Genomic DNA, 21,981 nt, shown 5'->3' with positions numbered 1-21,981 from the left:
CACACACTGAACCTGCCCAAGGGGCCCTGATGCCCAGACTCCACCGATTCCTCCTTTGTCAGGTCTCTTGCCCTACCCTTCCCTCTTACTGCTGCCACTATAAACTGGACGTTAAGACACAGAATGGGGTTTCTTCAAAGGCCAGACACCTTCCGGCCTCCCTCCCATCCTTCCTCTTCCACCACCTACCACCCCCTACTCTCCTTAAAATGGAAATTACCCCCTTCCCCGCCCCTCCATCCATGGGACAAAGTGGGAAGAGCCTGGCCTCCCCCTCCATGCTGCCCCTGTTTTTTTTTTTTTAATTTAGAATAATATTTATTAATGAAATATATTCACCTTAGAGAAGTCCATACAACACTCTCAGTATAATAGAATACTGTTGACACAATGCAATCATTATAGCTTTAACAACATGTTACCAAAAGGTGGACATACATGAAGCTTTTATTTGTGGTAGTGAGGGAAATAACATTCAACTCCAAAAAATGATGATGAGATACACAGGCGTCAAATTGCCTTCTCATATTAATAAAACGTGTAGACACAAAACTATTATTATTTTTGAGAGGAGTAAAAATCTATTCCAAGAAAACAATGTATCTTGATAATAATAGTCATAGTCTACTTTTATTGGGTGCTTACTATAGAACAAGTATCAATACTATGCTAGCCCGTTTCACATGGATCTCACCATTTGATCCTCACAGCAACCCTGTGGTTGGTGCCATTAGTAGAAAGTCTAATATAGGCCTTTAGAACAGCAACAGTGCCTTCCTGTTGCACAATGTTAGTGTTTGGGGCGGGGGGAAGGCCTGCTGTGTCTCATGTTTTTCTCTCTGTATTTTGGGATAATTTAAAGTATTAGCTAAATATTGTTGAAAAAAATTTTTTTTTAGTATTTTGCATTTTTTGGTAAGGCAAGCACAGGATAAACATTCAAACTTTACAGACAGTGAAAAGTAACTCTTCCCTCCCAGAGCTGACCCCTAGTCCCTCAGTACTCCTTTCCAGGGGCCATTACTGTTTCAGTTTCTCCTGAATCCTTCTAGAAAAATTCTGTGCAAACACAAAGTTACATTGTACACACATGGTGCCACATATACATACTATACCTGGCTTTTTTCATTTAACAACATAGCTTGGAAATGGGAGATGGGCCAGCATCCTTACTTATAGACCTGCTGCAGTCTTTTAATACATGACCCAACCTATCTTTCTGACCTTAGAGTCCATCCCTCCCCTGTAACGACTTCTCTACATGTTTTCCCTCAAATGCCATCTTGCTCTTTCTTGCCTCCATTCATATGATACCATCATCAACTTGGCCAATAGCACTTCCTTCCCATCGTACTGAATCCTCCCCATCCTCCAAGGTCCGGTTGAAAACCCTCTTCCTCCAGGAAGCCTTCCTTGACCATCTAGCCCTAGTACTCTTGTCCTCCTCTGAACCATCAGAGCACTGAATCGTTTACTTGTTATCTGCTATTATTACCTATTATATTCTGCTTTGAATTGTGAGCTTTAAGTAATTCCCATCTACAGACCACAGCCTATGCTTCTAATTACCCACCCACTTAGCAACATGCCTTGCCCATAATAAGTACGTAAGGGATGTTAGTAGCAGTGGAGCCATGCAATGCTAGAGCCAAGGAGACCTTGGCCTGGAGGTAGCTGCTTGATTAGCTTAGGGACTTTTCTATGCCTCTTGGGCTAACAAACATCCAAAGGCTAACTAGCAAATCCAAGTCAGATCTTTCTCTGGATTCTGCTTCCTCTGTAGTAATCAACTTCCCTGCCTGTCATCACCCCTCCTGTGCCAACGAGGCCAGTTCCACCCTCCTGCTCCCCATAACAATCTCTCTTGCACATCCCTCGTCACTCAGTTCCAAACAAGACATTATTAACATTCCTGCGCTTGCCAGTGGACCCTAGAGCTTGACCCCCATCCCCACTCCAGCTGATGACCAAATTTCCCATTCATTGCAATACATGAGCTAAGCCGATTTCAAGCTGCTTATCTCGAAACCTTTTTGCAGACTTGATGTCCCTGTCTCTCCATTTAAGACAAGCATTCCTCTTTCACTAACAACTGACCATCACTGCTTGGTCCACTGCTTGCTTACAAACATGGCAACGAGAAGTTAATTCTAGACCCACTGGCAGCTTAAGTTCTCGGGCCTGAGCCTAACTTTCAGAAAGGAACCCTTTATTCTTTGTTTACTGTAGAATAAATGTCCTACAGAGGAGAAGGGCACTCTCTTGCCTAGGGCCCTTGCAGTCTGAAGGTAACCTGGGCACCCTCACCTGGGCGGTTTGCAGGAATCTGAAAGCCTTACTCTGTGACTCGCAGTTCAAATGCACAAAGCAGGCTCAGCTCCTTGGAGAAAGAGCTGTCTGAGACCTGTGTGGAGCAAGTCTTTAAAGAGGACGTTGTGCCCTCTTTTAACAATACCAGAACTGCTCTCCCCAACCCCCCAAAATAATCTCTACAGGTCAAGAAGTTTCTGACTTTCTCATTAAATACATTCATCTCCTCAAAAAAGTATTTAAGATCTCTACTTACCTATATAGGTCCACGTGGATCCTGCAAAGAAGAAAAAAAAAAAAAAAAGCAAGTAAGCACAACTGAGCTTGAACAAGTTAGAGAAAACATGACAGATTTTATTTTTAAATGGGTGAAATTAAAAGGAGGTGGATGCCCAGAACTTCAAACTTTTTCAACGTGGAGAAAAGGGAACCCTTATGCACTGTTGGTGGGAATGTAAATTGGTGCAGCCACTATGGAAAACAGTATTGATATATAGGTTGCTCAAAAAAATCAAGAACAGAACTGCCATATGATCCAGCAATTCCACTCCTGGATATTTATCCAAAGAAAACAAAAACACTAATTAGGAAAGATATATGCACCCCTATGTTCATTGCAGCATTATTTACAATAGTCAAGATATGGAAGGAACCCAAGTGGCCATTAATAGGTGAATGGATAAAGAACATGTGATATATATATATATATATATATATATATATATATATATATATATATACACACACACACACACATATATATATTCCATATATATATATATATATGGAATATTACCCAACCATAAAAAAGAATTAAATCTTGCCATTTGTGACAACATGGATGGACCTAGAGAGTATTATGCTAAGTGAAATAAATCAGAGAAAGACAAATACTGTATGATTTCACATACATGTGGAATCTAAAAATCCAAACAAATGAACAAACGTAACAAAAGAAACAGAGATACAGAGAATAGGTGGTTTCCAGAGGAGGGGTGCATGGAGGGAGGATAGAAATAGGTGATGGAGATTAAGAGGTACAAGCTTCCAGTTGCAAAATAAACGAGTCACTGATATGAAATGTACAGTGTGGGGAATATAGTCAGTAACTGATATCCTTGGATGGTGACATATTTTAAATGTATAGAAAAAAACCACTATGTTGTATAATAGGAACTAACATAGTGTTGTAGGTCAATATACTTCAAAAACAAACAAACTTACTCATAGAAAAAGAGGTCTTATTGGTGGCTACCAGAGGCAGTGGGTGAGGGCAGAGGGAGTTGGATGATGATGACCAAAAGGTACTAACTTCCAGTTATAAGATAAATAAGTACTAGGGATGCGATGTACAACATGCTAAATATAATTAACACAGCTGGACGTTACATATGAAAATTGTTAAGAGAGTCCTAAGAGTTCTCATCAGAAGGAAAAAATTTTTTTCTATTTAATTTTGTACCTATATGAGATGATGGGTGCTCACTAAACTTACTGTGATCATCATTTCATGATGCATATGAGTCACATCATTATACCGTACATATTAAATTTATACAGTGCTGTGTGTCAAGTATATCTCAATGAAACTGTAAGAAAAAAATTTTTTTTAATTAGAAAAAAAAAACCAAAAAGCTTTTTCGGAGTCTGTGTCAGAACAACTGCTTCTCAGAGCAACTGTGCTCCCAGGGGAGACAAAGCACAAGGCAGTGATTTTGTGCAGGGGCCCAGGGGTTAGGGAGGGGGCTTCTTGATCAGAAGCCTCCCATATATCTTAGAGAAGCCAAATTTCATCACCTGGAAATTTGGGTAATAAAGTCACAAGGCTCAAAACTCGAAAGCCACCGAAAGGTACACAGTGAAAGCGATTCCTGCCACCCGAACTCCCTGCTTCATTAGACTTAGTCAGTTTCACCAGCTGATGGGAACACTTGCAGAGTGTGACTGCACGTACAGGTCTCTGTATTCTGTCCCCCCCTCTCGCCTTTTTTGCACACAAATGTTGACATACGGGAAACCCTGTTTTGCATCTTGCTTTTTCCCACTTAACAACACAGGCTGGAGAAGAGTTCACCTCAGTACATAAAGAGGAGAAAACTAATCCCCAAAGGAAAGTTTTTCTTTGAGGAAGCTGCCACCCTCATCTGAGTTAGAATTCCAGGGGCAGTGGCAATGTGGAGGAGAGGTCCTGCCAGGAATGTAACGAAAGTCACCTATCACTTCCCACTCCACACCCTTCACTCATAAAAGCCCTTTGTGCCGACAACAAAACATAGTTTTAAAAAGTCATTGCATAGTACACCTGAAACTAACACAACATTGTTTAATCAACTCTGCTCCAATATAAAATAAAAATTTTTTTAAAAGTCGTTGCATAGATAACCAACAAGGACCTACTGTATAGCACAGGGAACTATACGCAGGGAACTATCTTGTAATAACCTATAAGGGAAAAGAATCTGAAAAAGAATATATAGGTATATGTATAACTGAATCACTTTGCTGTACACCTGAAACTGACAATGTACATTAACTATACTTCAGTTTTTAAAAAGTCATTGCAGAGCTGCGCTCTCATTACCCTGCTGGCACACCTCCCTCTTCATCTCCATTAGAAGCCCGAGACCCCAAACTGAGACTCAGGGTGTCTCGGGACACATCACAATGAGGGGGACTGTTCAACTCCTATGTCCCTCCCTCCCAGCTTCTCCCAGTGCCTCTGAGATTCTCGGCCCACCAGGGTACTGATGCAAGAGGAAGACTCACATCTCCTTTCTCTCTTGGGAATGATTTGCAGTAAAACTTACCTGACCAACCATCTGGTAGTCACTTACCACTGGGCATTTCCTACTCAAGCCAGTGGTGGTTTTGAAAAGCGAAAAGAGGATTTTGTTTGTTTTTTCTTTGTAAGCTGGTTTAATGTCCTATTTTTTTGTTGTTCTGTTTCAATTCTTTGCCTCGGTCTTTTTCATTTTCAAATTCAATTGGCAGTTTTTTCAAATTACACTTGTACATGGTTTAAAGAGTCAGATGGCTCTATAAGGCTTTTAATAAAAATATTGGTCCCCTGACACTCCCTAGTCACTTTCCTGCTCCCTATGGCAACCACTGTGAATTCTTTTAAAATGATTCTTTTGGCGTTATCTCATCTCTATAAAACGTGCCCATGTTGTGCCTTCATGATTTGCTTTGGTTTAGGCATTATTTGTTGACATCCCACTTTGGAAGAGATGGATTGAGGGCTCTTTCACATACCTGCAACCCGACACCTTGTTTTATAGATGAGAAAATGAAAGTCCACAAGGCGAAGTGGAAGATCAGTGCCTGCTAAGAAGCATATCTCCACATTTCCCATCACTTCCCAAGAACTTAGAGACTCTTCGAGTCTCCTTCCCAATCTTTGGGGTAGAGGGGGGAGTCCAGACCCCTTAGAGTATTTGATCAGTACTATGGACCTTTCCTCATTAAAAATGCCCAGTAACAACATTGTAAAGCAACCATATGCCAATAAAAATTAATTTAAAAAATGCCCATAAGCTTGGACACAGAAAATTTCATGTACAGTTAACTTCAGGAGGTCCATAGAACCATGTTAGGTGTTTTTTTGTTTGTTTGTTTTGTTTTTTTTTACTGTAAGCTTCTTTGCCATAAACATCTTCGCTGCTGCATAATTAATTGGCATTAAGACAATTTTTCTGTGAAAGATCAAATAACTAGTTGACAGTTTTGGTTTGACAGTTTGGTTTCCACTGGTTGAAATGCATTAGCATTTCTTCCAGTTAGTGATGTTATTGATGGCTTTATCCAGCTGACCGATGACGATCATTTGCCCCAAGAGTTGGTTTCTTATTTTGAAACACACTACATTGGAGGAGAAAGAGGCCAAGGGCCTCGAAGGTGCAGAGTTGAGCCAACATTTCCCACAGAACTTGGAAACATCTGTCACTAGAGATGTGACAAGATGCCAAGAATACACCACAGGGTAGAGGCTTTCACAGTGCAACACAAAGCTCAGGTACAAACATGCACCCTTGTATTTGGAAACTGATACCTCTCTTAATGAAGGAAGAAATGTTAGCAAGAATGAAAAAGTGCACTACCGAATGAGGAGATGAATCAACAAACCAAAAAAAAAAAAAGAAAAAGAAAAAGGTATAAAATACTATGAATGAAAGACTTGGAAGACAAATACTTAGGTACAACCCACAAAATAAAATCAGTTATTTGCACAGTATTGCCATGAATCTACACACATTTTAAATGTATTCAAATATTTTTTATTTTGCAATAAAGTCTTTTAAATTGTTATTTATTTCTTATGTTTCATTATCTCCTTTTTAAAAAAAATTTTTATTGGAGTTTAGTTGATTTACAGTGTGTTAGTTTCAGGTGTACAGCAAAGTGAATCAGTTATACATACATATATGCACTCTTTTTTAGATTCTTTTCCCATATAGGTCATTACGGAGTATTGAGTAGAGTTCCCTGTGCTATACAGCAGGTCCTTATTAGTTATCTATTTTATATATAGTAGTGTGTATTATGTTAATCCCAATCTCCCAATTTATCCCTCCCCTCTCCTTTCCCCCCGGTAACCATAAGTTTGTTTTCTACATCTGTGACTCTATTTCTGTTCATTATGTCCCTCTTGATATCCCTCTTTTACTTTTTATTATTTTATTTTCTACAGCAAAATTGCCTTATGGGTCAATTAGTTATGCAGCGAAAGTGCTTGTGGCAAAGATGCTCACGGCGAAAGTACACAGGGCCCCACAGACCCCCTGAAACTTGCTATGGACCGGATGGGAGTTAATAGTCCCCAAATTAACCTCCTCTGAATTAGCAATTGGATGAAGACATCCAGAACCGTGGGGCACCCAAACTTGTATGTGACCCCCAAGTTCACTGCTAGCCTTTTACTGAAACAGTAGTGAAAAGGAACAAAACAGCTTGGCTTTGGAACCAAGCTACAGAAGACTTCAAACCTCTTTTCTGAACATTTTCCCTCAGCGTTCTGTTTGAGGGCTTCTATTAAAATAGAATCATGGATTTCAGAGGCAAAGGAAGCCAGGTGATTGCCACTTAGCCAGGCAGAGCACTTGGAGGCCCAGGTTGTAAAATCTCACAAAGAACGGGGAAGTTTGTCTTCACTGCTTCCCTGAGAGACATAGGCCACTTGGTGATCCTGAAGGCCACCAGGAAAAACACGTGCTACCTCTGAGCAGTCCTGCCTTGGCCAGAAATTTTAATTGCACCTGCACCAAAATCAAATCATGGCCTTAATAACCTACATCTTCTGCTACTTTCCCCAAAGCTTGCTAAGCTGTGGTTTCCGTGTTGTTGCAGCTCTCATCCTCAGATGAGGTATCAGCATAATACTCTGGTAAGCTCAGGGCCCAGTGTGATCGAGTGCATCAGGGACTGTAAGGGCTCAGGTGGTGACACAGGACTGGGGAGTTGTTCTTAGAAAGCAGCAGCATCAGAGCAATCTTTCCTGCCCTCCTTTGAGCGAACCTGCTTGGCCCTCAGGACTTGGTGCTTTGGGTATAAAGGGCCATGCCTGGAGGGGCTCAGAAGCTGGAGTCTGGGGAGGAGAAGCATGGTAAAATGAAGGGGAGGGTGGGCTGAGTCAGGGGGTCTTATTGGATGAAGGTCAGGGCCCAGCCTGGTTCATTCAGTTCAGCCAGAACTGAAGGCAGGAAGATTTTATAAAGGAAGTGTGCCCCTTTGCTTTTTGGAAATGTCCCCTCCTGGTTTCCCACCTTTAGCTTTAGGGGCAAGGGTCTTCACAGAATTAAACTGACCCCACAGGCAGGCCAGGCAAAGGCCTCTGCGGTTACACCTCAGTAGCTTCCTGGGAGCACTGTTCCCTTTCCAAGAAGGTCATCTGTTCTATCCGGAGCCTCGGGAGGCCCAGCTGGATGCCTGTTAGAACCTGCAGACCCAGCTTATACTGGGCAAGGAGAATGTCCTGGGTGCCTGCGGAGGAAATGATGTTTACAAAGGTTTGGGTCAGGGGTTCAGGGCCCTGCCTGCTTCCTGTCCTGGGTGCTAGAACCCACATCCATGCAGCCCAAGGCTGCCCAGCTCTCCACACCAGGCTCAGGCAAAGCAGGCTCTGCAGAGTTCATTGAAATGTTCCCCTACAGCATCTGAGAATTCCTAGGTTATGTCTGGAAGATGCAAGGCTTCACCTTATTATGCCCCTTCCCTCCCTAACCCTGATGTTCCCCAGTGCCATCAGCTGGGAGTTTAAGTGCCCCAGGCGGAGGGCGGACCACACTCTCACCCTATTGCCCAGCTTAACCCCCCTCCACCCCAAACCCTGGGTTTAATACTGACACTTTACACCTCAGTGAGTTTTGCTTTGACCTTGTCCCTGGAGGCAATTAAAAAGCCAAGAAACCTGCCTGAGGCATAACAGAATAAAAGCTGTGTTCTTAGAATCAAGGGGTAAACAGGGTGGCTCCTCAGTGTGGGGTGAAAGTAGATTTTTTACTGAAAACTTTCCCCAGCCCAACTGGGAGAAGGGGGAAGGGAGAAGAGCGAGGGGGAGAGGAGGGTACGGAAGGTCAGAGAGGCAGAGGGGGGAGGGGGAGCTGCCCCCAGAGTGAGGGGAGTAACAGGCTTTCAGGAAAGAGGGCCAGTAAAGGGCTTCTCTCTCGTCCTGGAGCAGCTTGGAGCTCTTTCAAGTCAAACTTTGGGTCTCAGGGCAGTTTTCTTCAGAGGGGAATCTGTGTCAAAGTATGCAGTTTTATAAATTAATTTCCACTTTTATGTAACTAGTTTCTTCCACCCACCTTCTGCCCCACCAGATGAGGAAGACACTACCAAGCATTTCATGCCAGCTAGTGGTCTCGAACTGAATCAAGAAGAATGGCAAAGCTGCTGACAGCCAGGCTCCCCCTGCCTCCCCTTGCCCTGCCCCATGGGCACCGTGACCTCTGAGGGGAGGGGGCTCCAGCTTTCATGCCGCTGAGCAGGACCAACTTCCGACTGCCACCACCCAGCCCGGGAGGACAGATTGTCAGCCATTCTAGTCACTTTGGGCCCTTCTATAAGTGTTTCAACCAAGCCTGGGTCCAGGAATGGTCGCACCTACACATGTCCGTACAACTTGGGACAAACTGTCAAGGGCAGGAGCCACCATGCGTTACTCGGGAAGTTTCCATAAGTCACCATCTACTGCCCCAGAAAAGCGCTCACCCAGCTGTGGAGAGGCAGGCAAAAGCCCTGACCTTGGCTGCTCTCTGCAACTCACTGCCCAGACCTGAGCCTACAGATGAGGCCCCTCCACCTCCTCCTGTTACTGGCCGGGCACCACCAGCCTCCAGCCCTTCAGGGTTCAAAGCCCTCATTACACTCAGAAATAAGCTGTGTATGCTCGTCTCAGGGCACGCACACACACACGCGTACCAGAAGTAGAGCCCTTCTGGAGAAAAATAACGATTAAGGATGGGATGCATCATTCCTTTGACTTGGAGGTGAAACAATGGTAAAGAGCCTCTCCTCCAAAGAAAAGCACCCACCACTGTGCAAACCCTCCCTGGTAAAGAGGCTGCTCAGCACGCCCCGGTCACTCCACCATGTGCCCGTGGATCGGGGCGCGATATTTGACATCCCGGCTCTGTTTCTCCTCCCCCGGTTAGCAAATTCCCAAACCACCTCTCCAGAGCTGGGGGTGCTCCGAGAACACACAAACATATTTTAATGCGAAGACGACGTGCGCCCAGGCAACCGGAGCAGATCCTGCATTCCACAGGAAAACGAAGCATCCTTTGTAAAAATGTGCTATTTTGAGACCATGCAGGTCCTTCCCCGCTCCCCCCAAATGATTTTTATCATTAACGAGCCCCATGGAAATCCTTCTGCCCAGGTGTGGCTGAGCGCTCGGGATTGTTAGGAAAGAAGAAAGTTTACCGTTGAGTGGGGTTGGGTTAGAAGGCTGTTCCTTTAAGACCACGAGCAGGAGCACGGCAGCCGCGTGCACGCTGCGGAGGGGCATCTTCAGGCGGCTCCTCCGGGCAGGAGGCGGGCGCGGGCTGCCGGCAGCTGGGCTCTTTCTCTATCTCTGGCTCCGGCGCTGGGGTCGGCGGGGGGCGCGCGCCGGGACGTCGTGCGCGAAGCCGGGGCGCCAGGGCGAGCCCGTCTGTTCTTTGGGCTCCTGGCTCCCCGCGGGCTGCTTTTATGGAGAGACTCAGTCCTAAACACATGATGTCACCGGGTGGAGGGTGGCGGGAGAACGCCCTGCCTACGGGAGGTCTGGCGCCCCAGTTCCAAGGTGAGTTGTAACCCTGACTTCAGCAGTTCTCCGCGGGACGGCGGCTCGGGTGCTCCCCGGAGCCGGGGCTGATCAGGGAACACACTTCTCCGTGGGAGCCGCGGGCAGGCGTGGGAGAGATTCGCCTGCCTTGGCCCCGTCGGGAGGGGGGTGCGTCTACGGACTCGCTTCAGTGGCCACGGCCTTGGTCTGTCATTGCCCTTACTGAGAAGCCCCCTTGGCACAATGCCATCTGGGCAGGAGCCTCCTTCTGGGCCCCTGGACTGGGCACACTTTGGGGACTGGACGACACAGGTGGGGTTTGGCGAGGGCTGCGTTCAAATTACGAACTTCTGTGGACGGTACAGTGGGTCCTGATAAGGTCTTACCTTTGAAATTTAGACGCCAAGAAATTAACAGGTACATAGCACAGTGGAGATACACTGTGAAATAGATATACAGATAAATAGACTAAATAAATAAAATAGCTTTACTAAGCAATTAGACTTTTCTCTCATAACAGGTAAGTAGGCAAGGCTCATACTAGTTCATAATATCAATAGTTCTTTAGGAAGCTGGGAGGGGGGCGTCCCTTCTCTGGGGTAGCGGTGAAAGAAGGGGACTTAATGTTATTTATTGAGGACCTACTCAGTGTAAGGCTCTGTACCAGGTGTTTTGCATCTTGGCTTAGATCGGTGTTTGAGTTCTGTTTTCAGTGCAGATTATCATCACCTGTTGCTCGTTTCTGCTCATGTATCCGTATTCTTTTAAATATGTGCGTACATCTAGTCATATACTTGCGGTTCTGAACCTCTTCGTATTTAGTCCATGTTCAGTTAAGTCAAAGGTCTTACTAACTTGCTGCCCTCAATGCTCACTAAATCTTCCTGCTGCTGTTACTGCCACTTGCCGTTCCCACCACTACCCTTGTCATTTGTGCTTCTGGCTTCCCTGGGTCCTCCGAACGTGTCTGCCCTGCTCCCCATGCTGGGCTCTGTCTCCTTCCTGCTCTGTGACCCTGCCTATTCTCTTGGCTCCCTGCTGCCTACAGGTATTGCTCAGATCACATGGTCTGCTGAAGGGTGCCCACCCCCAGCCCTGGTATATGACCTTTGGTTTTGTTACCTGGACCATCCTGCCTTCTTCTCTTGGCCACAGCGGCCTGACCAGCCCGCACCTCTCTGGTCTCTGCTGACCCTCAGCCTAAGTGGACTCTCCAGCTGGCCTCAGTGACCAGAGAAGCTGCTTGTCCGTGGTAGTTTTGGAGGGATAGAGCAGCTTGTCTGCTGAAAGCCTCCAGGAAGCACATGCCACCCACATTTCAAGGGGTGCTACTGTTCTGTCCCTATCCTCTCAGCTATCGTTTGGGTTAATAAAGGGCTTTGAAGTCTTTTTAGGGAAGTAGTTACAAAGACAATCTTGTTACAAGCACTTTCAGAGGATGGTAGACTTATGGATGACCTTTTCTGCCTGTAACTCTTGATCAAGAGCCACACCTCCGGGTGGTGAGTGAGCATTTCATTGTGGTTCTTGAAACATTCACGTCTCTGATTTGTCATTAAGGTCTTTAAAAGGTGAAATGTACTAGAGGAACACAGAGGTTGGGGAGGAGCCACTGCAGGTTCAGAAATGCACACCATGGAGGTGAAATCACTCACCCCACATTTCACCACTGGTTCAAGGGAAACTGGGCTGGGCACATACACTTTGTTACTCCCACTCTGTTCTGTCTGTCTAAACAGTAAGTCCAATTTCTCCTTGAGCATGAACCTCTAAGTGTTCCCCAGCGATTCCCCAGAGACAGAGAAGTCTAAAAAGGGGGTGGATTTAATAGAATTTTGTGACTGGGTTTGATGGAGAGAAAGGAGAGGGTTGGGTTGTTTACTGCATAACTAGATCAAAGACCTGGTTAATTAGTAAAGAATGGATAGCAATTAAAAGAGAATTGAGAATGTAAACGGAGACCCAATTGTCCTAAGTGCTTTAAGTTGTTTTCTTCTAGTTTTATTGAGATATGATTGATACATAGCACTGTATAAGTTTAAGGTGTACACCATAATGATTTGACTTACACACGTCATGAAATGATTTCCACAGTAAGTTCAGTGAACATCCATTATCTGGTATACATACGAAAGAAAAGAAAAAGAAGAAATTGGTTTTCCCTTGTGATGAGAACTCAAGATTTGCTACAGTAACTTTCCTATATAACGTCCAGTGGTGTTAATCGTACTTATCACGTTGTACGTTACATCCCTAGTATTTATTTGTCTTATAACTGGAAGTTTGTACCTTTTGACTGCCTGCATCCAGTTCCCCCACTGCCCCCACCTCTGATAACCAGAAATCTGATCTCTTTTTCTGTGAGTTTGTCTGTTTGAAGTATAATTGACCTACAGGCATGATTTTTTTTTTTTTAATCCTAGGGTGTCAGAGGGGGGAAAAATCACACAGAAATGAATGGCATGACCAAACTTCTAAAACATTGAAGCTGAATATCAAGCCTCCCCGTCCCACTCCCCAGCAAGCAGCACAGACCTAACCAGCTTAAGACCCCAACTCTGGGATCCCTCCCTGCCAGAGGCTTCCTGAGGCCTGTGTAACTGAACATGTTTGGATTTGCCTTGCCATCAGCAGATGAGGCTGCTGTCAGCTGATAAATAGCTCATTACTCAGTGGATTAAGGTAGAAAGTGGACCTTCAGCGCTCAAAAGATGGCACCAGGCCAACAAATGACACGCCCAGATGGAAGGCCCCAGGGAGCAGAGCTTCTCTAAAATGTTGCCATCTGGATCAACAGGAGGGCGAGGCTGCTGAGTCAAAGGGCAGAGGAGTGTGGAGGAAAGGAACACTGGATTTGGTGTCAGGAGGTCTAGACTGAAGTGCCTGCCCCACCACTTACTGGATGGCCTTGACAGTGATGCAATCTCCCTGAACTTCAGTATCCTGGTCGTCTCTAAAGTGCAGATTGCCATCCTGGCCGCTGGGGCATTGAGAGAATTGATATATGGCTGGAATGAGATAAGGTGGGTGGAAACTTTTCATTCATTCATTCATTCACCCTCTATGTGCCAGGAACTGTGCTAGGCATAGTCCTTGCTCTTGGAGAGTGTGTAAACATAAAACAAATAATCTCATAAATAACCATGTAATTATGATTGTTATAAGCTTGATGGAAGGTTGATGTATAACCAGAAGGGGCCCACGCTGTCCTGGGGCTGTGAGGGAAGACATCATCAGTGTAAGGATTAGATTTTATGACTTCCTAAAACCTTTGAAATGCACACCTAATACCAGGCTCTTCTTTCTCAAAGCTGGTGCCGTCCGGCAGTATTTGCCCTTTACACAAGCTAATCGTTGGTCTTTGAGGCATAAGGGTTAGAGTATAGAGATTTTTATTTCTTAAGGTAACAATTAACTCTTCGGATAGTATCACTCAATTGGGAATGCAGCTTTTGATGGGGCAAAAGAAAGGGCTGGTGGGAAGAGAGCTAACATGTATTGAGTGCCTACTATTTGCCAGACACTGAACTTGGCACTTTATTCTTACAACAACCTGTGGGGATGAGTGTTACATTTGCCACTTCACGGATGAGGCACCCGAGGCTTGGAAAAGAGAAATCCCTTCCTTGCACAGGTTCACGAGGCTTGAGTAGCAGAGACTGAATTGTCAACTAGATAATTCTCTGTCTCCAAGGCCCAGGCAAGCTCTTTCCATGGCCGTCCTAACAAATGCTTCAAACAGGGCCGTTGTGTTTCCGGAGCCCTCTGAGATGTGGATTCTCCAGTTTTCTAGATGCTGTGATTGTTTTTGTTGATCCGGGGCACAGTGTACCACTTCTGGCAATCACATAATGCTCCACATGGGACATGGCTGTGTCCTTCTCGCGGAGCGCCATGGGGAGGGGTGCTGAGGGCCCCTGCACTCCGCTCACTGCGCAGAGCATCTGCCCAAATGGGATACGAAGAACCTGACACCACAGAGCTTTGATTTGATATGTTCTCCAGGAAAGGAGAATATGAGCCCAACCACGGAGTTCTTTGTTATATTAATGAGCTCTGCTTTGACCGGTGTGGGGTGGAGGGTGGCGTATGGAGGGAAGGTGAGGGAGAGGGGAGGAAGAAGGAGGGAAAAAGCCAAGGGGTTTCCTTTGCCTGGGCGGTGACTGAGGGAACCCCTAGGCCAAGACGTGCATGGACCCCTTGATCCCGGTGTGAATGTCTAGGTCTTTGAAAAAATACAGTCACTTTTGTCTCTTTCTTCACATCTGCTTCTTCACTTCTGCAGCTGTGGCTTAGAGTCGTAACCTCTATGTCAACCCTAGCTACCGTGCTCAATTTCAGGCAGGATCAGGTGGAGGGCAATGTGACCCACAGGAAAGAAGGCCAGACTTGTGGCTCTGCCAGGAACCAGCTCTGGGCCCTTAGCAAGTCTCTGGCCCGGTGTATGCCTCAGTTTTCTGATTTGTACGTTGAAATAAGAATGTCTAACCCCACCCGGGGTTGTGAGTGTAGGATGAGACCATGTATGGGAAAGTACTTTGGAAAACAAAAGCACTTGACATACATAAGATGTTCCTGAGAGTGGGCTTGAAACAAAAGAAAGTTGTCTTGATCTCAGTCTTGGTTTACTAACTTAAGAAAATGAAATCTGAATTCCAACCAGGGACCGTAAGTTCTTACCCAGCCCCTGCTACCAGTTTCCATGGTAACTTGTGACTCTGGTCTAATTACTTGTCCACGGACTCCAACTGCTTCTTCCGTCAAGTAGGGAATGATGGCTTGTCACCGGGACTTTTATAAGGCACTCTTCATGACTGATTAAAAATGACAATAAATCAAAATCCTATGCACAGGGAAAGTTAGCATTTTAAGTGAAAAAATACCTTGGTGCAATATGTGTTATCTCTTTCCCGGTAAATTATTCTGAAAACCATGGTTAGCTGACACCAAGACTGCTTAGGAGATATCATTAGACTATAATAGCTTACGGTTTCTCACATCCATCTATCCTTTCACACCTGCTGGTTGGATCCACTCTCCTCTAACCTCAGAGGTTTGGTTCAGATCCTTTTCTCCTTGTTCTCAGTCTGAAGCACTGTCCTCTCTCAACCCTGTGTTTTAAACCATAGTGCGGTCACAGATGACATTCCAGCAAGCTCACAGGTGCCAACCTAAAGCAAATAGTCTCCATATTGATTCTGATAACTTCCACCAATGGTTAGGGAGGCCAAATGGTAGGGAGGAAAGAGCTTTGGCATCATATGAAACTGGACTTCGAAACTCAGCTCCACCACTCACTTCCTGTGTGACCTTGAGCAAGTCACTTAACCTCTCTGAGTCTCAGTTTCCTACTTTTTAAAGAGATGAAAGCCATAGAGTAAGTATACTGCAAAGAGGAGAGGGGAGGAATAAATATAATGAGCTAGGCATGTGAAGAACTTAGCGCAGTGGTTCATAATAAGCACTATGTAAATGTAGTTCTCTGCTGTAGAAAGGTCTTGATTGGCTGAAGGGGGACTATTTCACCCCATAGTTCCTAGTTTGGGCAACCCCACCAGCCTCCCTGGTTTGAGCAATCACACCAAATTCCGTGAACCCTAAGAAAAGAATGAGTGATGTCCAAGTAACACTGTCCCCCACAGTTCTACACATTGGCCTCTCAAAGAATGTAGTTTTTGTCGTAACAAGCCAATCTCCCTACTGAAGCAGTGATGCTTTCTAAATCAGTAGACTCAGAACCACTTTACCACAGGAAATGCCCAATCACTAGACTCGGGGCTGGGAGGTATTCCTGAGCTCAGAGATGCCACGTACTATTGGAATAAGCTGGCAATTTCCTCTTGCTTGGATGCTCTAGTTCCGTGCAATTGCAGGAATGTATGAGCTTATCCCTCCTTTCAGTTCCTTTCAAAAAAAACTGGCAAACAACCCCCAGATGCTTGCATTTCACTTTTCATTGGTCTCCCCTGGTCTCTTATCCTTGAAATAAGAGTTTGGGGCTCACTTTGCAGTGGAATAAATTATAACTAGGTTACTTCTGTCTGCATCCTAGTTTTTTAACAGAGATATGCAAAACTTCTCTTTGATATTACATATCTGTTTTCTCGTCTCGACAGGGTTTTGTGGGGGTTAGAAATGATGACAGGATACAGAGAGAGTCCTTAAAGGGTGTTCAAAGAATCAGAAAATGAAAACTCAGAAACTTGGGCTCGCTCTTCAAATTTGGTTTCCTCTGGGGGGCATGGGAAGGGGAAATCCCTCCAATACCTCAGTCATTCCATTTTTATCATAGAGACTTGATGATAAAATTAAGTGGCACTTAATTCCAATGAGAATCTGTAAAATTGTTTTCAGATGTTTAAGGACACTAAACTCCAAAATTATAAAGTGTACTTTGCCTGTAACTGTTGAGTTGGCTGTTTGTTTTTAGTGCAGGCAACAGTCGTGTCTGTTGTAAGAAGGATCCCTGGGCTTATTCTGCCTCTGAGATAACAAACAAGTTGACACAGGCCCACTTCATAGAAAAGAAATCAATTCAGAGATCGTGAATAAGAAATCCCATCATAATAGGTCTCATGTAATTAGCTGTCAGCAGAAGAGAAGTGGTAAGAAGTGGGGAAGAGGGCAGAGAAAAGTTATAGAAGGAAGGGTTCTAACTCGTAGCCATTGTCCAGACAAAAGGGGAGATGCAGGGAAGTGAAAGAAGGCGCCATGGGCTTCCACCGGGGGCTGAGCAACAGGGTGGTCTTGTGAAGAGTCAATACAGAGTCTGATGCTGCACAAAGCATGGCAGCCCAGACTGGAAATGGAACATTTTTTTTTAATTGAAGTATTGAGTTACAATATTATATTGGTTTCAGGTGTATAACAGAGTAATTCAGTACTCCATTTAAATTTGTTATAAAATACCGGCTGTATTCCCTGTGCTGTACAATATATCCTTGTAGCTTATTTATTTTATACATTACTACATTTGTGCCTCTTAATTCCCTACCCCTATCTTGCCCCTCCCCACTTCCCTTTAAAGTTCCTGGAAACGGAACTTTAAACATTGAACTAGAACAGGGAAACATCTCAGCCAAGTGATTTTTATATACAAAGCTATTTAGGGGGAATTCGTAAAGGAAAAGAATTGCCCACTACTCCATCCGACCTGACAATAACTTCATTCTTGTATGTTCCATTTTTGTTCTTGTCCATGTCAACAAAAAATATTTACCAAGTTACTACCAAGTAAATATACTGTATTTTGTATACTACTTTTTGGGAAACTAACAGTGGGTCATAAGGATTTTTCCACATTCCTGCATAGTCTTAAAACATTTTTTAACATCAACAACACCTTGAGGCTCATGAGGAGAACAAAGAGGCCAGGAGGAGGGAATGTTCCAGATGGACGAGAGCTGGAAAAGAAGGGACCAAGCGGAGCAAGGGGAGAGCAGTGAAGAGGCACTGTGGAAAACACCTTGGATTTTTGAAAACTTTTTATTATGGGAAACTTACAAATATATATAAAAGTAGAGAGGGACTTCCCTGGTGGTGCAGTGGTTAAGACTCTACACTCCCCATGCAGGGGGCCGGGGTTCAATCCCTGGTCAGGGAACTAGATCCCACATGCATGCTACAACTAAGGAGCCCTCGAGCCACAACTAAAGACCCAGTGCAACCAAATAAATAAATAAATCTTTTTAAAAAAAAGAGTTAAAAAAAAAAAAGGTAGAGAGTGTAGTTATAATGAGTCCCCACGTAGCTATCACCCAGCTCCAACAATGATCAACTCATGACCCACTTTGTTTCATCTCTACCCCCACCAACCCATCACCCCTTCCCTGGGTTACTTTGAAACAAATTCAAGACATCACATTATTTCAGTGGTTGTCAAACTTGAGTGAGCATCAGAGTCCCCCTGGGGGACTTGTTAAAACAGATTGCTGAGCCCCACGCCCAGAGTTTCTGATTCAGCAGTTCTAGGGTGGGGTTGAGAATTTGTATTTCTAACAAGTTTCCAGGTGATACTGATGCTGCAGATCCAGGGACCACACTTTGAGAACCATGGTATTATTTTACTTGCACGTACTTCGCTTTTAAAAAGGACTTCCTTTTTTAAAATAATTTTTAAAATTTTCAGCAGCTTTATTGAGATATACTTGACATATAGTAAACAGTACATATTTAAAGTGTCTTAATTTGAAGTTTTGACATATGTGTATATCCATGAAACCATCATCACAATCAAGATAAAGAACATTACTAATAGCCCCAAAGATTTCTTGTGCCCCTTTCTAATCCCTCAGGCTGTAGTACCGACCCACCCCAAACACCCCAAGAACCAGTGAGCTGTTTTGGGTCACTATAGATTATTTAAATTTTTTTAGGATTTTATCTATGGGGTCATACAATGTGTATCTTTTATGTGTGGTGGCTTTTACTTAGCCTAATCCTCTTGAGATTTATCCATGTGGTGTGTGCATACATAGTTCCCAACCCCCCAGGACTCCCTTCTTTAAAAGGTAATCATGATTTTACCATCACTCACAAAAATCAATAATAGTTTCTCAGTATCACATTTTTCTTATTGTCTTCTTGGTGGTTTTACTATCCATTTGTTTGAAATGGGCTCCAAACAAGGTCCATACACTGCAATAGGTTAAGACATCTCTTGAGATTCTTTTGATCTACAGGTATAATTTGAATTGGTAGCCTGAAGAATCATTTGAGCAGTAGCACAGAGAGATGTGCAGGTGTGTATTGTGAAAAGAGCACAGACTTTGGGTCTGCATCGCACTCTACCACTTACTAGCTAAGAGTGGTTGGACCTGTCATCTAAGTGCTCTGAGCCTCACTTTCCACATTTGTAAGAAGATAGTAAGCCTGTCTCATGGAGAAAACTTGTGAGAATTATATGAAAATGAAGCCTGTGGCATGGTATCTAATACATAGTAGGGCTACGGAATCAGAAGATGTGGGTTTGTAGAAGCTTTGTGACCTTGGGCAAGAACTTAACTTCTCTAAGCTTCAGTTTCCTAATCAATAAAATGGAGCTAATAATAGTCTCTTTTATAGAGTTGTGAATGAGCTAATGGGTATAAACATCTTAAGCATAGTATCCAATATGCAATAAGCACTCACATTTTTTGTTGTTCTGAAAACACCAATTATTATTTTACATTTATTTATTTATTTATTTATTTTTGGCTGCGTTGGGTCTTTTTTGCTGTGCGGGCTTTCTCTAGTTGTGGCCAGCGGGGGCTACTCTTCCTTGCGGTGCACGGGCTTCTCATTGCGGTGGCTTCTCTTGTTGTGGAGCACGGGCTCTAGGTGTGTGGGCTTCAGTAGTTGTGGCACGTGGGCTCAGTAGTTGTGGCTCGTGGGCTCTAGAGCGCAGGCTCAGTAGTTGTGGCGCATGGGCTTAGTTGCTCCACGGCATGTGGGATCTTACCAGAGCAGGGCTCGAACCCATGTTCCCTGCATTGGCATGCAGATTCTTAACCACTGCGCCACCAGAGAAGTCCTCTTTCTATTGTTTTAATTTTCATTTATCTGTTAGCTAGTGAGGTTGAGCATTTATCTAATAACTAGTGGGGTTGAGCAAAGCTAGTGGATTTTCTCGTGTGAGTCACGTATTCATAGCCTTTGCCATTTTTCTACCGGGTTCTCTGTCTTTTTCTGATTGATTGTAGAACTTTCTTATATGTTCTAGGTAAGAATCCCTTGCTGGTTTTAGAAGTGTCAATTTTTTTTCCCAGTTTTTCACCCACCAGTTGATTTTGATAATGATACCCATCCTTATCATTATCATTAATTTTTTTTACATGTACACATGCTTTTATTTTTATAAATAATGTGTATACGTATGCAAAGATACTGTAATCTATATACTATCCCACATATCAATATTATTTCACATGAAAATTTAGAAAATATTAGGAAGAATTTAATAAAGATACTATGGTATATGATATCTGAACATACTAAATACAAAAATAAATTATGTTAGCTAGCTATAGATAATAAATCTATGAAAGGAGAAAAAGCTATAAGTTTGTTTTTTTTTTTCTCTTGAATTTTATTTTATTTATTTTTTTATACAGCAGGCTCTTATTAGTCATCCATTTTATACACATCAGTGTATACATGTCAATCCCAATCTCCCAATTCATCACACCACCAACCCCACCCGCCACTGCTTTCCCCCCTTGGTGTCCATACATTTGTTCTCTACATCTGTGTCTCACTTTCTGCCCTGCAAACCGGTTCATCTGTACCATTTTTCTAGGTTTCACATATATGCTATCATTAATTTTAAAATAGTCGAATCCCTCAATTTTTTCTTTGGCCTATGGTTGCACATTTTATGTCTTGTTGTTTTAAAAAAAAATCCTTCCCCACTTTAAAGATCATAAATATATTCTCCTATAAATATTTCTATTTATTTGTTTTGTAGGGTTGCCTTTCACATTCATATCTTTAATGCCTCTGAAATTCACCTTTGTTTATGGTGTTAGGGATTCAGCTTAATTCTTCTCCATCTAGTGAACCACTTTTCCCTGCACTATTTACTAAGCTACGTATGCTGACCCCACTGATTTGTGGTGTGTTCTTTTCCATACATCAGGTACACTCACACCCAAATGCATAAACACACACATATACATTTCTGAGCACTTTCTGGTCCTTGGTCTATTTGCATGTTTTTGCACCAGGACTGTAGCGTTTTGTTATATGGCATTGGAGCAGAGTGGGTCAAGTCCTTTCTCTTTGCTCTTTTCTCAAAATAGACTCAACTAATTGTGGACTTTGGTTTTATTCTTCCACATAAATTTTGGAATATGCTTTTTCATTCCCTCAAAATATTTGTTGGAAGTTTATTGAAATTGCCTTGAATTTTTAGATTAACTTTGGGAAAATTGATATCTTTACATGTTAAGGGGTCTTACCCACCACCATGGCACACCTCTTTGCTTATTCAAGTCTTTAATAGTTTTATATTTCTCTCTAAAAATTTATTTTGAGCCTTTTAAGTTAATTTTTAGGTACTTTGTAGTTTTTTTTAGTTTTTATTTTATATTGGAGTATAGTTGATTTACAGTGTTGTGTTAGTTTCAGGTATACAGCAAAGTGATTTAGTTATACATATACATATTCTTTTTCAGATTCTTTTCCCATATAGGCTATTACAGAGTATTGAGTAGAGTTCCCTGTGCTATACAGTAGGTCCTTGTTGTTTATTTTACATATAGCAGTGTGTATTTGCTAATCCCAACCTTCTAATTTATCCCTTCCCCCACCACCTTTCCCCTTTGGTAACCAGAAGTTTGTTTTCTAAGTCTGTGTGTCTGTTTCGGTTTTATAAATAAGTTCATTTGTATCATTTTTTAGATTGCACATGTAAATGATATCATATGATA

The 21,981-nt window shown here is 43.3% G+C and overlaps 2 protein-coding genes across 3 annotated transcripts in view; one reads left to right on the top strand and one right to left on the bottom strand.

Annotated features, from left to right (window-relative positions):
* The window catches only part of CA12 (carbonic anhydrase 12), a 59,122-nt gene extending 48,452 nt beyond the window's left edge, over positions 1–10,670 (bottom strand). The window contains exons 1-2 of one of the 2 annotated variants that reach the window (XM_061180219.1): positions 10,231–10,670; positions 2,567–2,587 (exon numbers count right to left, since the gene is read on the bottom strand). In XM_061180219.1, the coding sequence (XP_061036202.1) occupies positions 2,567–2,587; positions 10,231–10,315 (106 nt within the window). In that variant the 5' untranslated portion in view covers positions 10,316–10,670. The remainder of the gene's footprint in view (positions 1–2,566; positions 2,588–10,230) is intronic. The other variant, XM_061180218.1, reaches the window with a different exon arrangement.
* The window catches only part of APH1B (aph-1 homolog B, gamma-secretase subunit), a 267,402-nt gene that overhangs the window by 105,443 nt on the left and 139,978 nt on the right, over positions 1–21,981 (top strand). Inside the window, exon 7 of the transcript XR_009699387.1 lies at positions 12,997–13,596. The gene's annotated coding sequence lies outside the window, so the exon portion shown is untranslated. The remainder of the gene's footprint in view (positions 1–12,996; positions 13,597–21,981) is intronic.

The sequence above is a fragment of the Eubalaena glacialis genome, chromosome 2, assembly GCF_028564815.1.
Source record: "Eubalaena glacialis isolate mEubGla1 chromosome 2, mEubGla1.1.hap2.+ XY, whole genome shotgun sequence".
In the NCBI taxonomy this organism is placed as follows: Eukaryota; Metazoa; Chordata; class Mammalia; order Artiodactyla; family Balaenidae; genus Eubalaena; species Eubalaena glacialis.
The sequence above is the reverse complement of the archived record's forward strand: the minus strand, read 5'-3'. Positions and strand labels throughout refer to the sequence as shown.